Raw genomic sequence first — 16,246 nt, 5'->3', positions numbered from 1 at the left:
TGGAGTTAGCTCTTCTTTGAAGGTCTGGTAGAATTCTGTGCCAAAACCATCTGGCTTTTTTTGAAGGGAGACTTGATGACAGCTTCTATTTCCTTGGGGTATATGGGACAAATTAGTTTATTCACCTGATCTTGATTTAATTTTGGTAAATGGACTCTATCAAGAAAATTGTCTATTTCATTTAGATTTTCACATTTTGCAGCATATAGTCTTTTGTAGTAAGACCTAAGGATGGTTTGGCTTTCTTCAGTACCTGCCATTATCTCCCCCTGTTCATTTCTGATTTTGCTGATTTGCATAGTTTCGCTCTTCCTTTTAGTTACACTCACAATATTTTTACAGGTGATTGGCTTTCCAGTCATGCCACCTTACTGGGCTCTAGGATTCCAGTTATGTCGTTATGGATACAGAAACACTTCAGAGATTGAACAACTGTATAACGACATGGTGGCTGCTCAAATCCCCTATGTATGTATATAAATAACATATAGATCTGGTAAATACAGAATGGCTATTTATACGCTCTTTTCTCTAGGATTACAATAACGATTTTGATATTTTGGTAGCATCTTATGTATTAGATGTGAGATTTCTTTACATAATTTTGCCGGATACATAAGTAAGGATCTATAATATCCCCCCTTCCCTGCTTTCCTACTTTACCAAGAACCTGGTTTGTTCTAAACAAACATGTTTACATGTTTTTATTTGTAAGTTGAGAAATGCTTATTCATATGTATTGGATGTGTGCTGTTCATGCTTTTGTAATGTATGGCATCACTTAGTATAATGAGTTTGAAGTAGTTTGACATGCAGCCATGTGGTTTGAGGCCTAAGATAAATAACTGGAATAAGTAAGGCTAAATGGCATGCTTTACAGAATATGTTGTTTACACAATACTTAGGAAATCTGCTTGTTTTTATAATTCTAGTGACACATATAAACTCTGCAGTTCATAAGTCTTTTAATAGAAGACCTCATTTTGCATATAAAACACACACACATATATATATATGTTACTGAATATTTTCAGTATTATCCTAGTACTACAGCTTCTTTTTTTTTCATAAACTGGAGAAATTTAGGCTAGTGTGGATTGAGAGAAAATGGTTGAAAAATTAGTTATTTGAGACTCATTTGAAATTTACTAGTAAATTTAGAGTATAAATATATTTCCAAATAATTAATTGTAAACGATGCATACTTTTAAACTATTTCCAAAATCAATTTTAAAATTATTTAAGAACAAAACTTTTATAATAACCCATGGAATTTTAAATATTTTGTTTCTTTTGTCACTGCCAGAATTATCTTAAATTATCCCAACATGATTTTTACTTAACATGAGTACAAAAGCATTTTTTTTTCTACGCATTGAAAGTTCAGTTTTTAACTGACCGTATTACTATAATTTCAAAGCATTAAAAACCCTTTTTTTCCATTTTCCATGGAAATGAATACGGAAGTATTGCTGATTTAGAATGTTTACTTCTCAAATAAAATTACTGTTGAATCATTGACCAATCCAATCGTGCATATAAATTAGTTGTTAGTATATTTTCATTCTTTTTCACCTTTTCTTTTTCTCCTTTGCTATACAGGTGAAGCTGTGCACAGCATTCAAAGAGCTCTTACCAAATTGTTATTACTCTCTATTTTAGGATGTTCAGTATACAGACATTAATTATATGGAAAGGCAACTAGACTTCACAATTGGTGAACGATTTCAAACACTTCCTCAGTTTGTTGACCGAATAAGAAATGAAGGAATGAAATATATCATTATACTGGTCAGTATCTATTTCTAACTGAATTATATTATTTGCATTTATTTTTATAAAGCCAGGACATGAAAAGATATTCATAAAGAAAAAGATTGTAGTCTCAGTAGTCAACAGCTTTCCTCTCATTCATTTGTTTATTTATTTATTTATTTATTTATTTATTTAATCTTTTTACAGCCTAATCCCAGCCCCCTCCCTCCCCTCCTCCAAGTCCCACCCTCATGCCCTCTCTTCCCATTCCCCTGTCTCCTTTTTCTCAGAGAAAGGAAGGGGAAGTCTCCAAGGGTAACAAACCACCCTGGCACTGCAAGCCACAGCACGAATAAACACATCCTCTCCCACTGGGCCTGACAAGACATCTCAGCTAAGGGAAAGCTGTCCAGTTCAGGCAACAGAGTTGGAAACAACCCCTCATCCCTTTTTTAGGGGACCCACATGTTAACCACTCCACATATCTGCCACATACATGTAGGAGGTCTAGGTTCTGCTAGCCTCCTTGAGCCCAGGTTAGTTGACTATGTAGGTCTTGTGGTGCTCTGATCCCTCTAGCTGTCTCTTGCCTTCTTCCCACTCTCTCAGAGAACTCCCCGAGTAGGCCATTGTTTGGCTGTGGGTCTCTGCATCTGTTTCCTCAGCTGATGGATGAGGCCTCCCAGAAGACAGTTATGCTAGGTTCCTGACTGTAAGCATACCAGAGGATCATTAATGTCAGGGGTTAGCTCTCTCCCGTGGCGTCTCCGTTCCCTCAATCTCTGTTACAACTTTAGTGCTACACTTCCTGTAGACAAGACAAATTTTGGGTCGAAGGTTTTATGAGCAGTTTTTTAAACCCTTTCCCCCACTGGATTTCTCACCTGGCTAAAGGAACTTCCTCGTTTTAAGAAGACCCAAGTTGTAAGCTCAGCGCCCATGTTGACTTATAACTCCACTCCGTGGGAATGAAGTACTCTCTTCTCTCTTCTGCAGCATGCATGGCCCAGTGGCACACACACAAATAAACGCAAACTGTAAAATAATAAAACACCAATTCCAAGCTTTACTCCTACATATAAACTTATTCCCCAGTAACATTTTATTTTATTTACTTAAGACTTTTACCAAATATTCTAAAGTAAAGCATATATATAAATATGCAAGTCAAATGGCAGGTATTAAAGGCAAACTGTGCTCTAGTTCCCAATCAAGTCTTAAACAGGCTTCAACTTAGAGAAATGAAAGTAGATATTTTACCTATATAATTTTTAGATAGTCTTTTGAATTTTTTTCTGCTCTTTTGCTTGTGTAAAATTTGGTCACCACTGTGTTAAATAAAAATAATTAGTGTAAAGATAAGTGTGTCAATTTAGGGAGCAAGATAGACAATTGGAAAATTCTTCAGGCAAAAATGAAACCAAAAAAGCATTTAGTAAGCTTGCTAGAGTTCCTAGCAGGTTCTTTTGAGAGTTTCTTAGAATACAGCTGTGGCACTGGGGTCTTTTCTCCAAATGGGAGCAGAAGGTAGTGTTAATACAAAAGTAGAAAGTTACAATGTCTCTGAATGGCCACCCAACAAGTTGTAGATTTGTTCAGCATTTACTTTGTTTTAATTTTGTATTGTTATTTTAATTTTAGGATCCAGCAATTTCAGGAAACGAAACAGATCCTTACCCTGCCTTTGACCGAGGAATACAGAAAGATGTTTTTGTCAAATGGCCTAACACAGATGATATTTGTTGGGCAAAGGTACTCAACATCCTTAAGTTGAATAATGCTAGATATTTCATTAAATATTTTGAAAGCATATTTGAATGAGATATTAATATATAAATGTAATAACTAAAATATAAGTACTATTTGATCTAATCTGAATTATTAGGCACAGATATAGAATTCATACAAATTATAAAAACTAAATATTTTATCATTAAATTATTATTTATTAAATTTTAAAATATGTTTTGTGTTTTCTAATTAAAATTCCAACAGTGAAGTGGCTGTACTGTGACAAACACATATTTACTTTTGTTAAAAGCGTCTTATCGATAAAAAAGAGTAATAGTTTGGGGATTTGTTCTTTGTTTTCTGCTGTTGCTTTGTCTTTTTGTCTTGTTTTGTTCTGCTTTGAGGACTAAACTTACATGACTAAAGTGAACGAGGAAAATCACTCACTAAACATTACAAGCGCGAATACTGAGACCCAAGTGAATTACGGAAATATCCGCATTTGATTTCCATGTAGTATTCCTAAGGATTAAACAGGATGAGGGGTTTAAAAGAATGAAAACTCAGAATGATCTCTGTTTTATCAGACATTCACTGGTGTGGGAGGGACCAGCAGGACAGCTCTGAGGCTGTAGAAAAAGGACTGCTTGGACTCAGAGGCTGTAGCTGAGAGTTGGAAGTGGAAAAGTAATGGCTTACTCAGACCTGGAAACTGTTTTTCTGCATAAATTGTGGTCTGGCAGTGCCTCTAATAACATATTCCTAGTTTATGTTGCAGACACACCTTATTCATCTTGAACTATTATTCCATTAATACTTTCTTACAGGTTTGGCCAGATTTACCTAACATTGAAATAGATGAGACTATAACAGAAGATGAAGCTGTTAATGTAAGTTTTGTATTGCTAAACTTTATACCAAAAAAAAAAATTCAGAATTTGGAATAAAAAGTCATATTAACATATGATTGAATTGGAATATTTTCTTTAAAAGGAGGAAGCTTTTATTTAAATATTTTCTATAGATTATTTTTAATTGCCTTTACCTGAAATATGAAATTTTATGAGTAACTAGCTGAAACAATTGTATGTTTTACATTGTTTTCATAGGACAGTCATATTTAAGATTGTCATATTATGATAATAATGCTTAATGTATGGTTTCAATCCCAGGACAAAAAGCTGGGATAGCTGTTTAACTTTGATAGGTTTTCTCTGCCTACTCTATAAGCCAATTCCAGCCAAATGAAGAGTATATAATGTCAAGTTTATTGGGAGCAGCTCTCTATTGGAGGGTTCATTGATCTTAGAGGAGGAAATCAGGGAAGCAACTATGCAAATGGGGAGATAGAAAAACAGGGGAAATTGGAAAGCAGGCAGGAAAAAATGGAGAATTGCAGAGAGAGAGAGAGAGAAGAGAAAAAGGGAGAGGAGAGAGAGAGAGAGCGCGCTGCAGGTACTGAGTTGTACTGGGAGGACCTACAGGAACCTTAGCTGTTGAATCTCAACAAACGTAAGATGTTATTGTATGTAAAGATACTTTCCTTTCCTTCATTATCCTTTATCATTGAGAACAATACTCCTAGATTCTGTGATAATTAATAAAAAGAGAAGTATTATCGTGCTCATCTCAAAGAATATTTCTTCTTCTCCTTCTTCTTCTCCTCCTCCTCTTCCTCCTCCTCCTCCTCCTCCTCCTCCTCCTCCTCCTCCTCCTTCTTCTTCCTCACTACAATTTATTTACTTTGTATCCTGGCTGTGGCCACTCCCTCATATCCTTCCCTCCCTCATGTTCCTCCCCTAGTCCACTTATGAGACTAGGTGAGGCACACTCCTCCCCTACTCTCTGACCCTAGCCTATCAGGTCTCATCAGGACTATCTGGATCATCTTTCTCTGTGGTCTAGTAAGTCCAACTCACCAGAGGGGTTGAACAAAGAGCAGGCAATCAAGTCCATGCCAGTAACTGCCCCTGCTCCCCTTATTAGGGTACCCCCATGGAGACTGAGCTGCCCATGGGGCTACTAAAAAATATATTTTAAAACACAAGCTCTCATGAAAGACAGAGTTTTACCTGGCTCTCTCTTTCCCAGCAGATATCATTTGCCATATGCTCCTTAGCCAGAGGCATGGACTTTGTGCACAGTTTCCATGTTCATATTTGTATTTAATCTGGTTTGAGCTTGCACAACCCCTGTGATTCATCTGCTCTATTTTATTTAAAAAAAAAAAAAGTTGTTTTAGTTATCTACGTTCTCTGCCTCTTAGGACGTTCTGTCTTTCATAATGATCCTCGGAGTGTTCTTATCGCCCACTTAAGACTGGGTGTTGCTCTGTCTTTCTCTTTGCACTTTTAAGCCTGTCTCCATGCCACTGGATGCTGGAGAGAAACTATATTCACAGTTACTCTCAGGTCACTAAGGAATCGGAAAGCAACGTTCTGTTCACTTATGCATGTTCTCTGAGGGCTTTTAAATGGGAGCCTGTGCCTTTTTCATTGTTTTGTTCAGGCTTCCAGAGCACATGTAGCATTTCCAGATTTCTTCAGGAATTCTACAGCAGAGTGGTGGGCAAAAGAAATTGATGATTTCTACAATGAAAAAATGAAGTTTGATGGCTTGTGGATTGTAAGTGAGCTATTCATGTTTTATCTCAAATTTATTCTGTAGTGGTTTTGCAAATCTAATAATAATGCCTATAGAACCTTGTGTAGGTTAGCTCACTCTTTTGTTGCTGAAGATTGTTACACAAAACACAGACCTTTAACAATTTAATACATATATATGACTGCTACTTCCTGGGTTTCTCAACTTGACAAAGTAGCCAAAATAGCCTCTGCTTCTAGTTTTGAAAAAGAAATTAAGCACTTACTTAATTTATCTAAGGCAAAAATCTTACATTCAGCCATGGATGGTGGTGCATGCTTCTAATCCAAGCACTCAGGCAAGCAGAGGCAGGCTGATCTTTGTGAGTTCAAGGCCAGCCTTGTCGGAAAAGCAAGTTCAGGACAGCCAAAGCTACACAGAGAAACCCTGTCTCAAGAAATAAACAAAAGTCACACTCAACTACTAGCAAATGTAATGCCCTCCAAGCACTTTGCAAATTTTAGCTATATAGTTTTGAGATAGTATAAAAAGAGTCCTTCCCCCCCCCAAAAAAAAGAGTTCCCTTTTCTATAGGTGAATATTTCATGCAGGAGAATGTAAATGTTGCTTGTCCAGCTTCTTGTCCAGTTTCAAAAGTATTCATTTTAACTTGTTTTCTCTTTAAGGATATGAATGAGCCTTCAAGTTTTGTAAATGGAACAGTTACTAATAAATGCAGAAATGATACACTAAATTACCCACCTTATGTTCCAGGTACAATTAGATGGCTATACTTTTTATAATGTGATATCATTATTATTATTTATTGTTTATGTAGACCTCAAGTTGTAGTAACTGTAAAATTTTTCTAAATTTTCAATATTCACACAGCACAATATGTCTAACCTCATGTCCAATATCCAACAGCTGAGCACTGTTTTGAGGAGAAAAGTAAATGTATTATTTTTATACTCATAATTCTAAGTTAATATAAATTTTTATTGTGGTTTCTTAAGAATTTCTAAATTAAATTATATAATTCCATTTACTCATTAAAAATGTGTAGCAATTATTCTTAGGAAGGATAAAGTGGAAGAAAATACATTCTCTGCTTATTTGTGATCTGGTGATAGCTGATGCTTGAAAGAAGGCAATAAACACAAATAAAGCTTGTGGAAGACAACAGTGGCTTTGGTTCTGAAATGTGTTCTCTAATTGAATTATTTTAATTAAAATATTCTGAATCAGTATTTTTACATTTAAATGAACAAAAATTGGTAAAAATTTCAGGTATGGAGAGATGGATTAATGATAGAGTGCCAACTGCTCTTTCAGAGAAACAGAGTTCTATTTATATAACCCACCTGAGACAGCTTGAAATCACTTATTTATATTATTCCTGATCCAGAAGATCCAATGCCACTTTCTGTTCTCCATGAGCACTTATGTGCACATGAACACATACACATAAATAAAAATTAAAAAGAAAACCTTAAAAATTACATGTAACAGACAATATACACACATTTTAGATATGTATAAACTCACAAGTTTCAGCTAGTATGGCACAGATCACTACAGACACCTATAATTTGTATACACAAAGTGTACAAATGATTAAAAGTATGTAATTATTTTAAATCTCAGAATTTGTTTATCTAAAAATTATGTGAGTCAGTGCAATGTTATGATTTATTAGAATATGTCATTTTTTATGGCACATCAGGTGAATATAACTAATCAGGTGATGTATACTTTTTCCGAATATTTATAAAAACAGTTTTTACTTATTCACCATAAAGAAATGTTGAAAGCTTAGAGTGATCATCACGGTAATGACCCTGAGTTGATTGTTATCCAGCTTATAGATGAATTAAAGTATTACTTTATACTTCATAAGTATTTTTTAATTCATTACTAAAACTTAAATCTGAAAATTAAATATTAAAGAGTATATATTTATGAGCTACAGATTCCGAGTCATGTTCTTCAAAGTATTACTGTATTTTCCCAGAGCTCACAAAAAGAAGTGAGGGGCTACATTTCCGAACCATGTGCATGGAAACGGAACAGATTCTTAGCGATGGATCACCAGTTCTGCATTATGATGTGCACAATTTATATGGATGGTCACAAGTGAAACCCACTCTGGAGTAAGTAATATTTGGAATTTTCTCCTCTGTTTTTCTGGGCTTTTTTATATTGATGATATTAGCTTCAAAGAATCATACTTCAAGAGCCTTGATGAATTTCTTTCTTTTTCAACTAGTTTTGTAAATTACTTCTTTCATTAATTATAGAAAAAAAATCCATTTCTACCTATCAATCAGGTAAACAATCAAATAATCTACTTCTTATCATTATGTTATGTTTTTTTTTCCATGTGATTCCAAAGGATTCTAGGCCATTCTAATGTGAGGTGTACATATAATATATACCTATACATGCTATTATATTCACATTACACATGAAATAGAGAGATAGGTGAGAAAACTTGCACAATGAAAGATGAAAAGGGAAAGGTGAAAAGATAAAAGGATACAGATAATAGAAATTAATGTATTATTATATTGTATTCCAAACAGGAATATGTTTTAATATTCAAAAGTCATGAAAGCTACTATCTAAGGATAAAAGGGATATATTGCATAACTGAAGTACAATGATTACTTTTTTGAAAAACAAAACAATCCATAAAATCTTCTAGTCTTTATATACTGTAAAGCAGGGAATTCTTTAGCAAATACATTCTTTAGAGTAATGTGTACAATATAAGTTATAACTGAGAAGAGCTGCATTGAGTTATCATATCTAGACTTCTATTGGATATTACACATTTAAGAAGAATAAAATGCCCTATTTGGTTATTAGCTTAGTTAGTATTAGAGATAACTTACAAACATCAAATGGTTAAAAAGGGAAAATTATGTTTTATCTGTGCGTGTCACTGCATTAAACGTTAAAAGGGAAGGAAACGGTCTGTCCAGGCCTGGGAGGGTACTAGTACCTAGTGAGGGACTGCTCAGCTGTGAAGTTCTGACTGTGCTAGGAAACCTGCATCATAAAGTAAGTGCTAGGTTTTCAAGAAGCTGTCAAAGTAGAAATTTTTTTCTTATTAAATTTTTATTTTTACATTATTTACATTTTATTTGTTTTGTATCCCAGCTGTAGCCCACTCCCTCATTCCCTCCCAAACCCTCCCTTTCTCCCTCATCTCCTACCATACCCCTCTCTAAGTCCACTGATAAGGGAGGTCCTCCTCCCCTTCCATCTGAGTCTTATCAGGACTGACTGCAGTGTCCTCCTCAGTGGCCTAGAAGGTTACTCCTCCCTCAGGAGGGTTGGTCAAAGAGCCAGCCACTGAGTTCATGTCAGAGACAGTCCCTATTCCCTTTAATAGGAAACTCACTTAGATACTGAGCTGCCATGGGCTACATCTAAGCAGGGGTTATAGGTTGTATCAATGAATGAATCTTGGTTGGAGTATCAGTCTCAGAAAAGACCCCCTTGCCCAGATATTTTGGTTCTGTTGCTCTCTCTGTGGAGCTCTTGTCTTCTCCAGGTGTCACCGGCCAGCAGTGACACCTGAATACCACCTGGGAGAGGGCTGGGAAAGAGAGAGACAGGGCAACACAGAAAAGGACACCAAGTCTACATGCTGATCCAGGTGTCGATTTAATGGACGTCAGGTTAACACTTAAGTAGGCAAAAAAGTACAAGCGGTTTCTCATGTAGGAGTCCAAGGCCAGCCTGGTCTACAAAGCAAGTTCCAGGTCAGCAAAGGCTACACAGAGAAACTCTGTCTTGAAAACAAACAACAAACAAAAATTTAAAGAAAACAAATGATGTCAACGTACAACATATTTCTTCATTTTATAGTGCATTACAGAAGACCACTGGCCTGAGAGGAATAGTCATCTCTCGGTCCACTTATCCCACTGCTGGTCGATGGGGGGGACACTGGCTCGGAGACAATTATGCAAACTGGGATAATATGGAAAAATCACTCATTGGTATGTAATGATTATCTTGTATCATATTTTTATGCTTTTCAGAAATATTTGTTTTGCCTTATGCTGGATGTATCATTGCTAACTCGTAAGAATTAAAATAGTCACATCCTTTTTATGAAACAGAACACTACTGAAACATCATTAGTCAGGGAGTTATAATCAGTGATGCTTCAGAAAAACGAATGACTGATGATAACTCAGCTAGTTTATTTGGATAAAAATACCATTATATATCTTGAACTATGTAACTGGTTGAAAAGTCAAGAGCTTGAAAAGCCACTATTCTACAGCTAACAAAGAAATGAGTAGATATTTTCTGCTAGAGAATAAGAATCACCTAGTGATGGTAAAGAATGCAACACATCCAGCTAAAGCGTTTTCTGGTAAAAGACTGGTCAAACCGTGAATAGACAAGTACTGTTTGGGTCTAGACTTAAACCTTATTGACGAATGAAAGATTCTTAAAACCATGATTAGAATATTTATTTACCAAAAGAGCTGAGAAATGAGAAGTATTCTATTTTGTTGAAGTATTCTATTTTGTATGATTTTTTATATTACTCAATAAGAGTAATTATACATTTTATATGATAAAATAAATGGCTAAATAGTAGCAGAAAATATATTTTTAATTGAAATTGGGAAAATACTATCACTTAGCCTTATGCCCCCATGGTATGTTTATAACTTATTTGTGCTTAAGTTACATTATGGTGCTATTGCCTTAAAGTATGGGATCTCTTATTTTTGAGAATATCATTCACACTACTAAGCACAAAAAGTGTTATAAATTTTATAAGAGAATAATTTATTATTAATACCAAATATTTCATTTAATAAGAAATGATATCTGAAGAGAACATGTTCGTTAATAAAAGTACTGGCTCTTTGGTCTCCCCACCCTTGAAGGAAGGAGCAGTCCTGTTAGGCCACAGAGGAGGGCTTTGCAGCCAGTCCTGAAGATACCTGATAAAACAGGATCAGATGAATGGGGAGGAGGTCCCCCCTATCAGTGGACTTGGAAAGGGGCACAGTGGAGATGAGGGAGGGACTGGGAGGGAATGGGGGATTGGGACACGGCTGGGATACAGAGTTAATAAAATGTAACTGATAAAAAAATAATAATAATAAAATAAAAAAAGTAAAATACTGAAATAAATGAAAATATTTTTATAAAACTTTATTCTCTTTTTTAGGTATGCTGGAGTTTAATCTTTTTGGGATACCATATGTAAGTAGATCTATTCATTGTATAATTGTAGTCTATACATCTTTAGAAAAAGTACTTAATATGCATTAAATATAACTTATCTTTTAGGTTGGAGCAGATATCTGTGGTTTCTTCAATGATTCAGAATACCATCTCTGTGCTCGTTGGATGCAAGTTGGAGCCTTTTATCCATATGCGAGAAATCACAACATTCAATTTACTAGAGTATGTAATTACTACATTCATGGCAATTTTGTTTTATTTATTTTTCTCCATGCAGCCTTAAATTGTTTGTTGTTGTTCCAACTGTATTTTACTTGACAATGTTCTAAATGAATGCTTCAAATCTTTTTGTATTTATGAAAGACTATTTAATATGACCTGATGTATTCCCAGACATCATGGCTTGGTTAGGGAACACACACACTATAGCTGTTCTATAAGATTTTGGAAAAGTTAGGGGGGGAAATGTCTAACTGTAGGATGCATTTCAAAACGGGACAGAGCAACAACAAAAATTCGACTTGAAACTGAATTGATGAGAAGTACTAGACATTTGAAATAAAGGATGGAATGGAAAGATTTAAAAGCAAATATTTAAAAAACATGTTACTAAATTGAGAAACAAGAAAAAATAGCATGATTGCAGGAGCAGGTCTCTGTGCAGTGGCAATAACTGAGAGTTATTAACATTATTAACTGTGCATACAATTTTTGAGTGCTGCATTAGACAGTCCCTAATTTCTTGGAGAACTGTGTACAGTTAGAGGCCATATCCTACGAAGCACTAGCTTGTGGTACACTCTTAGGTAATAGTGCAGAGCAAAGATGACTGGAGCAGAAAGCACGTCAGTCAAAGGCTGACAATAAAAAACATCAGAAGGTCATCGTCCAAGCATATTTCCTAACCAAAACATGCATGCTGTGCTGGGGGAACTTTAAAGCATCCATATTTTACTGGAACTGGAGGAAGGGGATTTATTAACTTTTAATAGTAAAAAAGACAAGGATGCAAAGCAAGTTAGGATGTCTTGAAGCAATTTGAAAGACAGGCAAATTGTGGAGAAGTATTTTGGAGAAATGTCAAAAGTTTAACACAATGTTGCTACTGATTTAGGAGATTACCACACTGGATAAAAACAGCAGGGATTAAGAGAAGTCTGGACAGGGAGTGATTTAGGGAATATTTATGGAGAGTGTATATATATATATATATATATATATATATATATATATACTTAAATATTTACTTTTCCTATTCTAATAATTCATTATATTCTAAGGAGGTTTGTTTATATTTATATTTAAAATGAGTTAAGGTCTATTAAGTATGTGTTAAGTATGGGGAATACAGTTGAAGAGATGCATGGAGGTTCTATACCTAAATGGAAGTTTCTTGAGGGCATGGATTCGAACAGAGGTGTCAATGAGGAAAAAAGTTAATATATTTAAGGAGGTGAATTCCAGATAAAGAATTTCAAATTCAAAAGCTGTAAACATTGGTAGAATTTTGGAAAAAAGATAACGTAGAGAAGGAAGGACAGAAGAAAAATATTTTAAAATAAATATCTCCAGAAATTAAAACTTAACTTGTTTAAATACGAATCAATAAAATTGAAGTTAGCACTCCATGGTTATGTATCAACAGAACAAAAGCTGCGATTACGTAATTTGGCAAAATCCTATTATCTTTGTCTCTTTCTACTTGACTCTGAAACTATTGAAATATACTATGTATTAATAACTATCATTACACATAGGATCATGCATAATTTAATAATTTTAGAGCTAGTGTAATTTCAAGTCTTTGCTTAATCTAATAGTGCATTTGCCAGGGGAAACACCAGGTTATCATTCCAAATTTCTTATTTCCAAAATCTAGTAAAGTTAAATTCTTCATAAATCTGATGTAGCTCTAAAAGTCTCTTAACTATTGCCATTAACAAACATAAGAGAGATGCCCTTTGTAATTATAAGGAAGTGTAGTTTGCGTCTATGATTCATATTAAAATATACATTAATTTCTCTTTTTTCTGATAAGAACAATAATATTTTTGTAGATTCTTTTTTTAATATTAGTTACAGTTTGTAACTTTGTATCCCAGCTGTATCCTGCTCCCTCATCCCCTCCCAAGCCCACCCTCCTTCCCTCATCTTCTTCCTGCCCCTTTCCATGTGCACTGATTGGGGAGGACCTCCTCCCCTTTCATCTGACTCTGGTTTATCAGCAGATTCTTAATACTGCACCATCAATATTACTTTTTGTCTTGAAGTGTATTCCAAAGAAGACTTGGAGGAGTTCAAGATTAATGGGCATATTCCTTCTGTGCTATTAATAATACTGTAATCTATTCATTTCCCATGACACTGTACAGTGCATGAGGCTAGTATGGTGATCCCATTTATCCCTTGATATTTCAGGCCATGTTTGTGTAACAAACAATATGTTTTGATTTGTAGACTTCACTTCTCAACACTGAGTATTACCATAGCTGGCAATGTATTTATCATCTTTTACTGTATGAACCAGATCAAGCTCTGGATATAATTTACATTAATGTATTAAAATCCTAATACTCTACCACTTTCACTCTTGATATGAAAAAGAACTAAGAGAGCATTAGGGGTTTCTGTAAAGATAGTACATAGCAAATGATATTGTTAATTATTTGCTACTTTCATTCTTCAAGAATATCTTTGAATATCAAGATTCAAAAGATGAGTTGTGCCTGATACATTGTGCTTATTTTCAGAGGCAAGATCCTGTTTCCTGGAATGAAACTTTTGCTGAAATGTCAAGGAAGGTTCTAGAACACAGATACACTTTGCTGCCCTATTTCTACACACAGATGCATGAAGTCCATGCTCATGGTGGCACTGTGATCAGACCCCTAATGCACGAGTAAGTGCAAGATTTTATTTTCTTCCTCAAGTAGCTTTATTTACTTTAATCTAGTATATATTGTTATACAATATTTTGTGGGTGCTGTATGGTATATTTTGAATTAATAAACGTTTACATAAACAAGCCTAATAAGCCCACTAATGTAGTCAGTATATAAGATGCTTTAATTATTAAAATATAATACTTACTTTAGAAATATCTCTTTAACTTAGTCATAAGGCACTTTGCTTCTCAACTCTCCAATATTTACTGAGTAATGGAATGAGGTGTCCTGTCAGATTTCCCTTATGATAAACTAATAAAACTCACAGCTGCATACCTTAAGAACTAGTACTCAAAATAAAATCATCAAAATAATAAATATCAATTGTATACCTTCACTTTGGATTAAAGATTTAAAAAGTGTAGCAAATAAAAATAACTGCAGTGAGCTCAGCTCTAAATGGGACACCTACAGTATCTCCTTCTCTCGAGGCCCGACAATCAGTACATGAGAGGGAGGAAGGTTTGAAGAGCTACAGGCTGAAGATGACAACACGGTTTTGTACACAGCAGGGCAGCTGCACATGTAAACTCACAGTGTTGTGACTGTGCACAAAACACTTGCAAGCTCAAGCCAGGAAAAATCCAAACATGGAATGGGAAATTAGACTTTTTTTCAGCTTAGGAGCTATTCATGACAGAAAAGAAACTGAGAGACATTTTTTGTTGTTGTTGTTTTTAGTTTAAAATTGTTTTTATTCTAATTTTTATCTAAAGTTTCTTTTTAAATTTTCTATTTATTATTTATTACAATTTGTTTACTTTGCATCCCGGCTGTGAACCCCTCTACTCCTCCCGATCTCTCCCTCTTCTCCCTATGCCCCTCCCCTAGTCCACTGATAGAGAAGAACCAACTCCCCTTCTATTTGACCTTAGTCTATCAGATCTCATCAGGACTGGTGGCATTGTCTTCCTCTGTGGCCTGGCAAGGCTGCACCCCACAGTGGGAGATGACCAAAGAGCAGGGCACTGAATTTATGTCAGAGACAGTCCCTGTTCCCATTACTAGGGAGACCACTTGAAGACTGAGTCTATGGCTACATAGCAGGGGTTTTAGGTCCTCTCCATGCATGGTCCTTGGTTGGGGTATCAATTAAGTGTTTCTCTCCTGGTGGCCTAAACATACTCCAGTGCTTAGCCATAGGCTCAAGACTCAGGCAGAACTTTTTGCAGCCAAAAGGTTGTTATAAGAAAAACGAGGGGAATAAAATTAGTAAGTAAAAAATTAAAAGATGTGGAAATAAGAGGAGCTAGTAGTTGTGGATATGATTAAAATACAAAATAAATTCTCAGGAAAACTATAATAATAATAAAAAGAGAATCAAGGTTATAGCAGAGAGTGCACGCCTCCATTCCTTTGAGGTCGCATTCTTAGGTCAGCCACTGCCATCCTGCTGTTTCTCTCTACACCGTATTGGCGCCCTGATTCTTTTTTGTTTGTTTGTTTATTCACTTTATATTCTGATCATAGCTCCCTCCCCCTTCTCCTCGGGGTCCCACCCTCCCTCTCTCATCTTAACTATTCCCTCCCTTATTTCTTGTTTTTTTTTTTATTTTATTTTTGTTATTAGTTACATTTTGTTAACTCTGTGTCCCAGCTGTATCCCTGCCTCTCAGCAGGACAGAAAAACGTTCTAAGTCCATAATCAAACTCTCAAAGGTTAGAAATGCAAGAGATTAACCAGAAACATTAAGACTCTCATGAGGAGTTCACTGAGGGCTAACCCCCAAGGGCCACCTTACCACTATTCCTGGTTGCTAATGAAACAAAAGCAAAACTAAAACTAATTTTAAAAATGATCAATTGTTTAATTTCAATAGCATAAGAAACAGGAACATTTGATAACAACTATTTTCTAATTTACATTAAATTTTTTATGATTATTTTCAATATTAGAAACCAACTTACATCTTTGTTGTCATAACAATACGTCAGTCATTACAAAATGCTCTAAGGCAATTTTTCCTCTCTCCACTGTGATTTTTATTAATTTCTTAATTTTTAGT

The 16,246-nt window shown here is 35.1% G+C and overlaps 1 protein-coding gene across 1 annotated transcript in view; it reads left to right on the top strand.

Moving 5' to 3' along the window:
• Positions 1 to 16,246, top strand: part of Si (sucrase-isomaltase) — an 89,933-nt gene that overhangs the window by 62,088 nt on the left and 11,599 nt on the right. The window contains exons 31-41 of the mRNA XM_060378437.1: positions 343 to 468; positions 1,663 to 1,791; positions 3,397 to 3,507; positions 4,314 to 4,376; positions 5,995 to 6,111; positions 6,756 to 6,843; positions 8,084 to 8,222; positions 9,949 to 10,082; positions 11,279 to 11,313; positions 11,401 to 11,517; positions 14,046 to 14,194. Coding sequence (XP_060234420.1) covers positions 343 to 468; positions 1,663 to 1,791; positions 3,397 to 3,507; positions 4,314 to 4,376; positions 5,995 to 6,111; positions 6,756 to 6,843; positions 8,084 to 8,222; positions 9,949 to 10,082; positions 11,279 to 11,313; positions 11,401 to 11,517; positions 14,046 to 14,194 — 1,208 coding nt within the window. The remainder of the gene's footprint in view (positions 1 to 342; positions 469 to 1,662; positions 1,792 to 3,396; positions 3,508 to 4,313; positions 4,377 to 5,994; positions 6,112 to 6,755; positions 6,844 to 8,083; positions 8,223 to 9,948; positions 10,083 to 11,278; positions 11,314 to 11,400; positions 11,518 to 14,045; positions 14,195 to 16,246) is intronic.

Source organism: Meriones unguiculatus, chromosome 2, assembly GCF_030254825.1.
Source record: "Meriones unguiculatus strain TT.TT164.6M chromosome 2, Bangor_MerUng_6.1, whole genome shotgun sequence".
Classification (NCBI taxonomy): domain Eukaryota; kingdom Metazoa; phylum Chordata; class Mammalia; order Rodentia; family Muridae; genus Meriones; species Meriones unguiculatus.
This window is presented reverse-complemented; position numbering and strand designations above follow the sequence as displayed.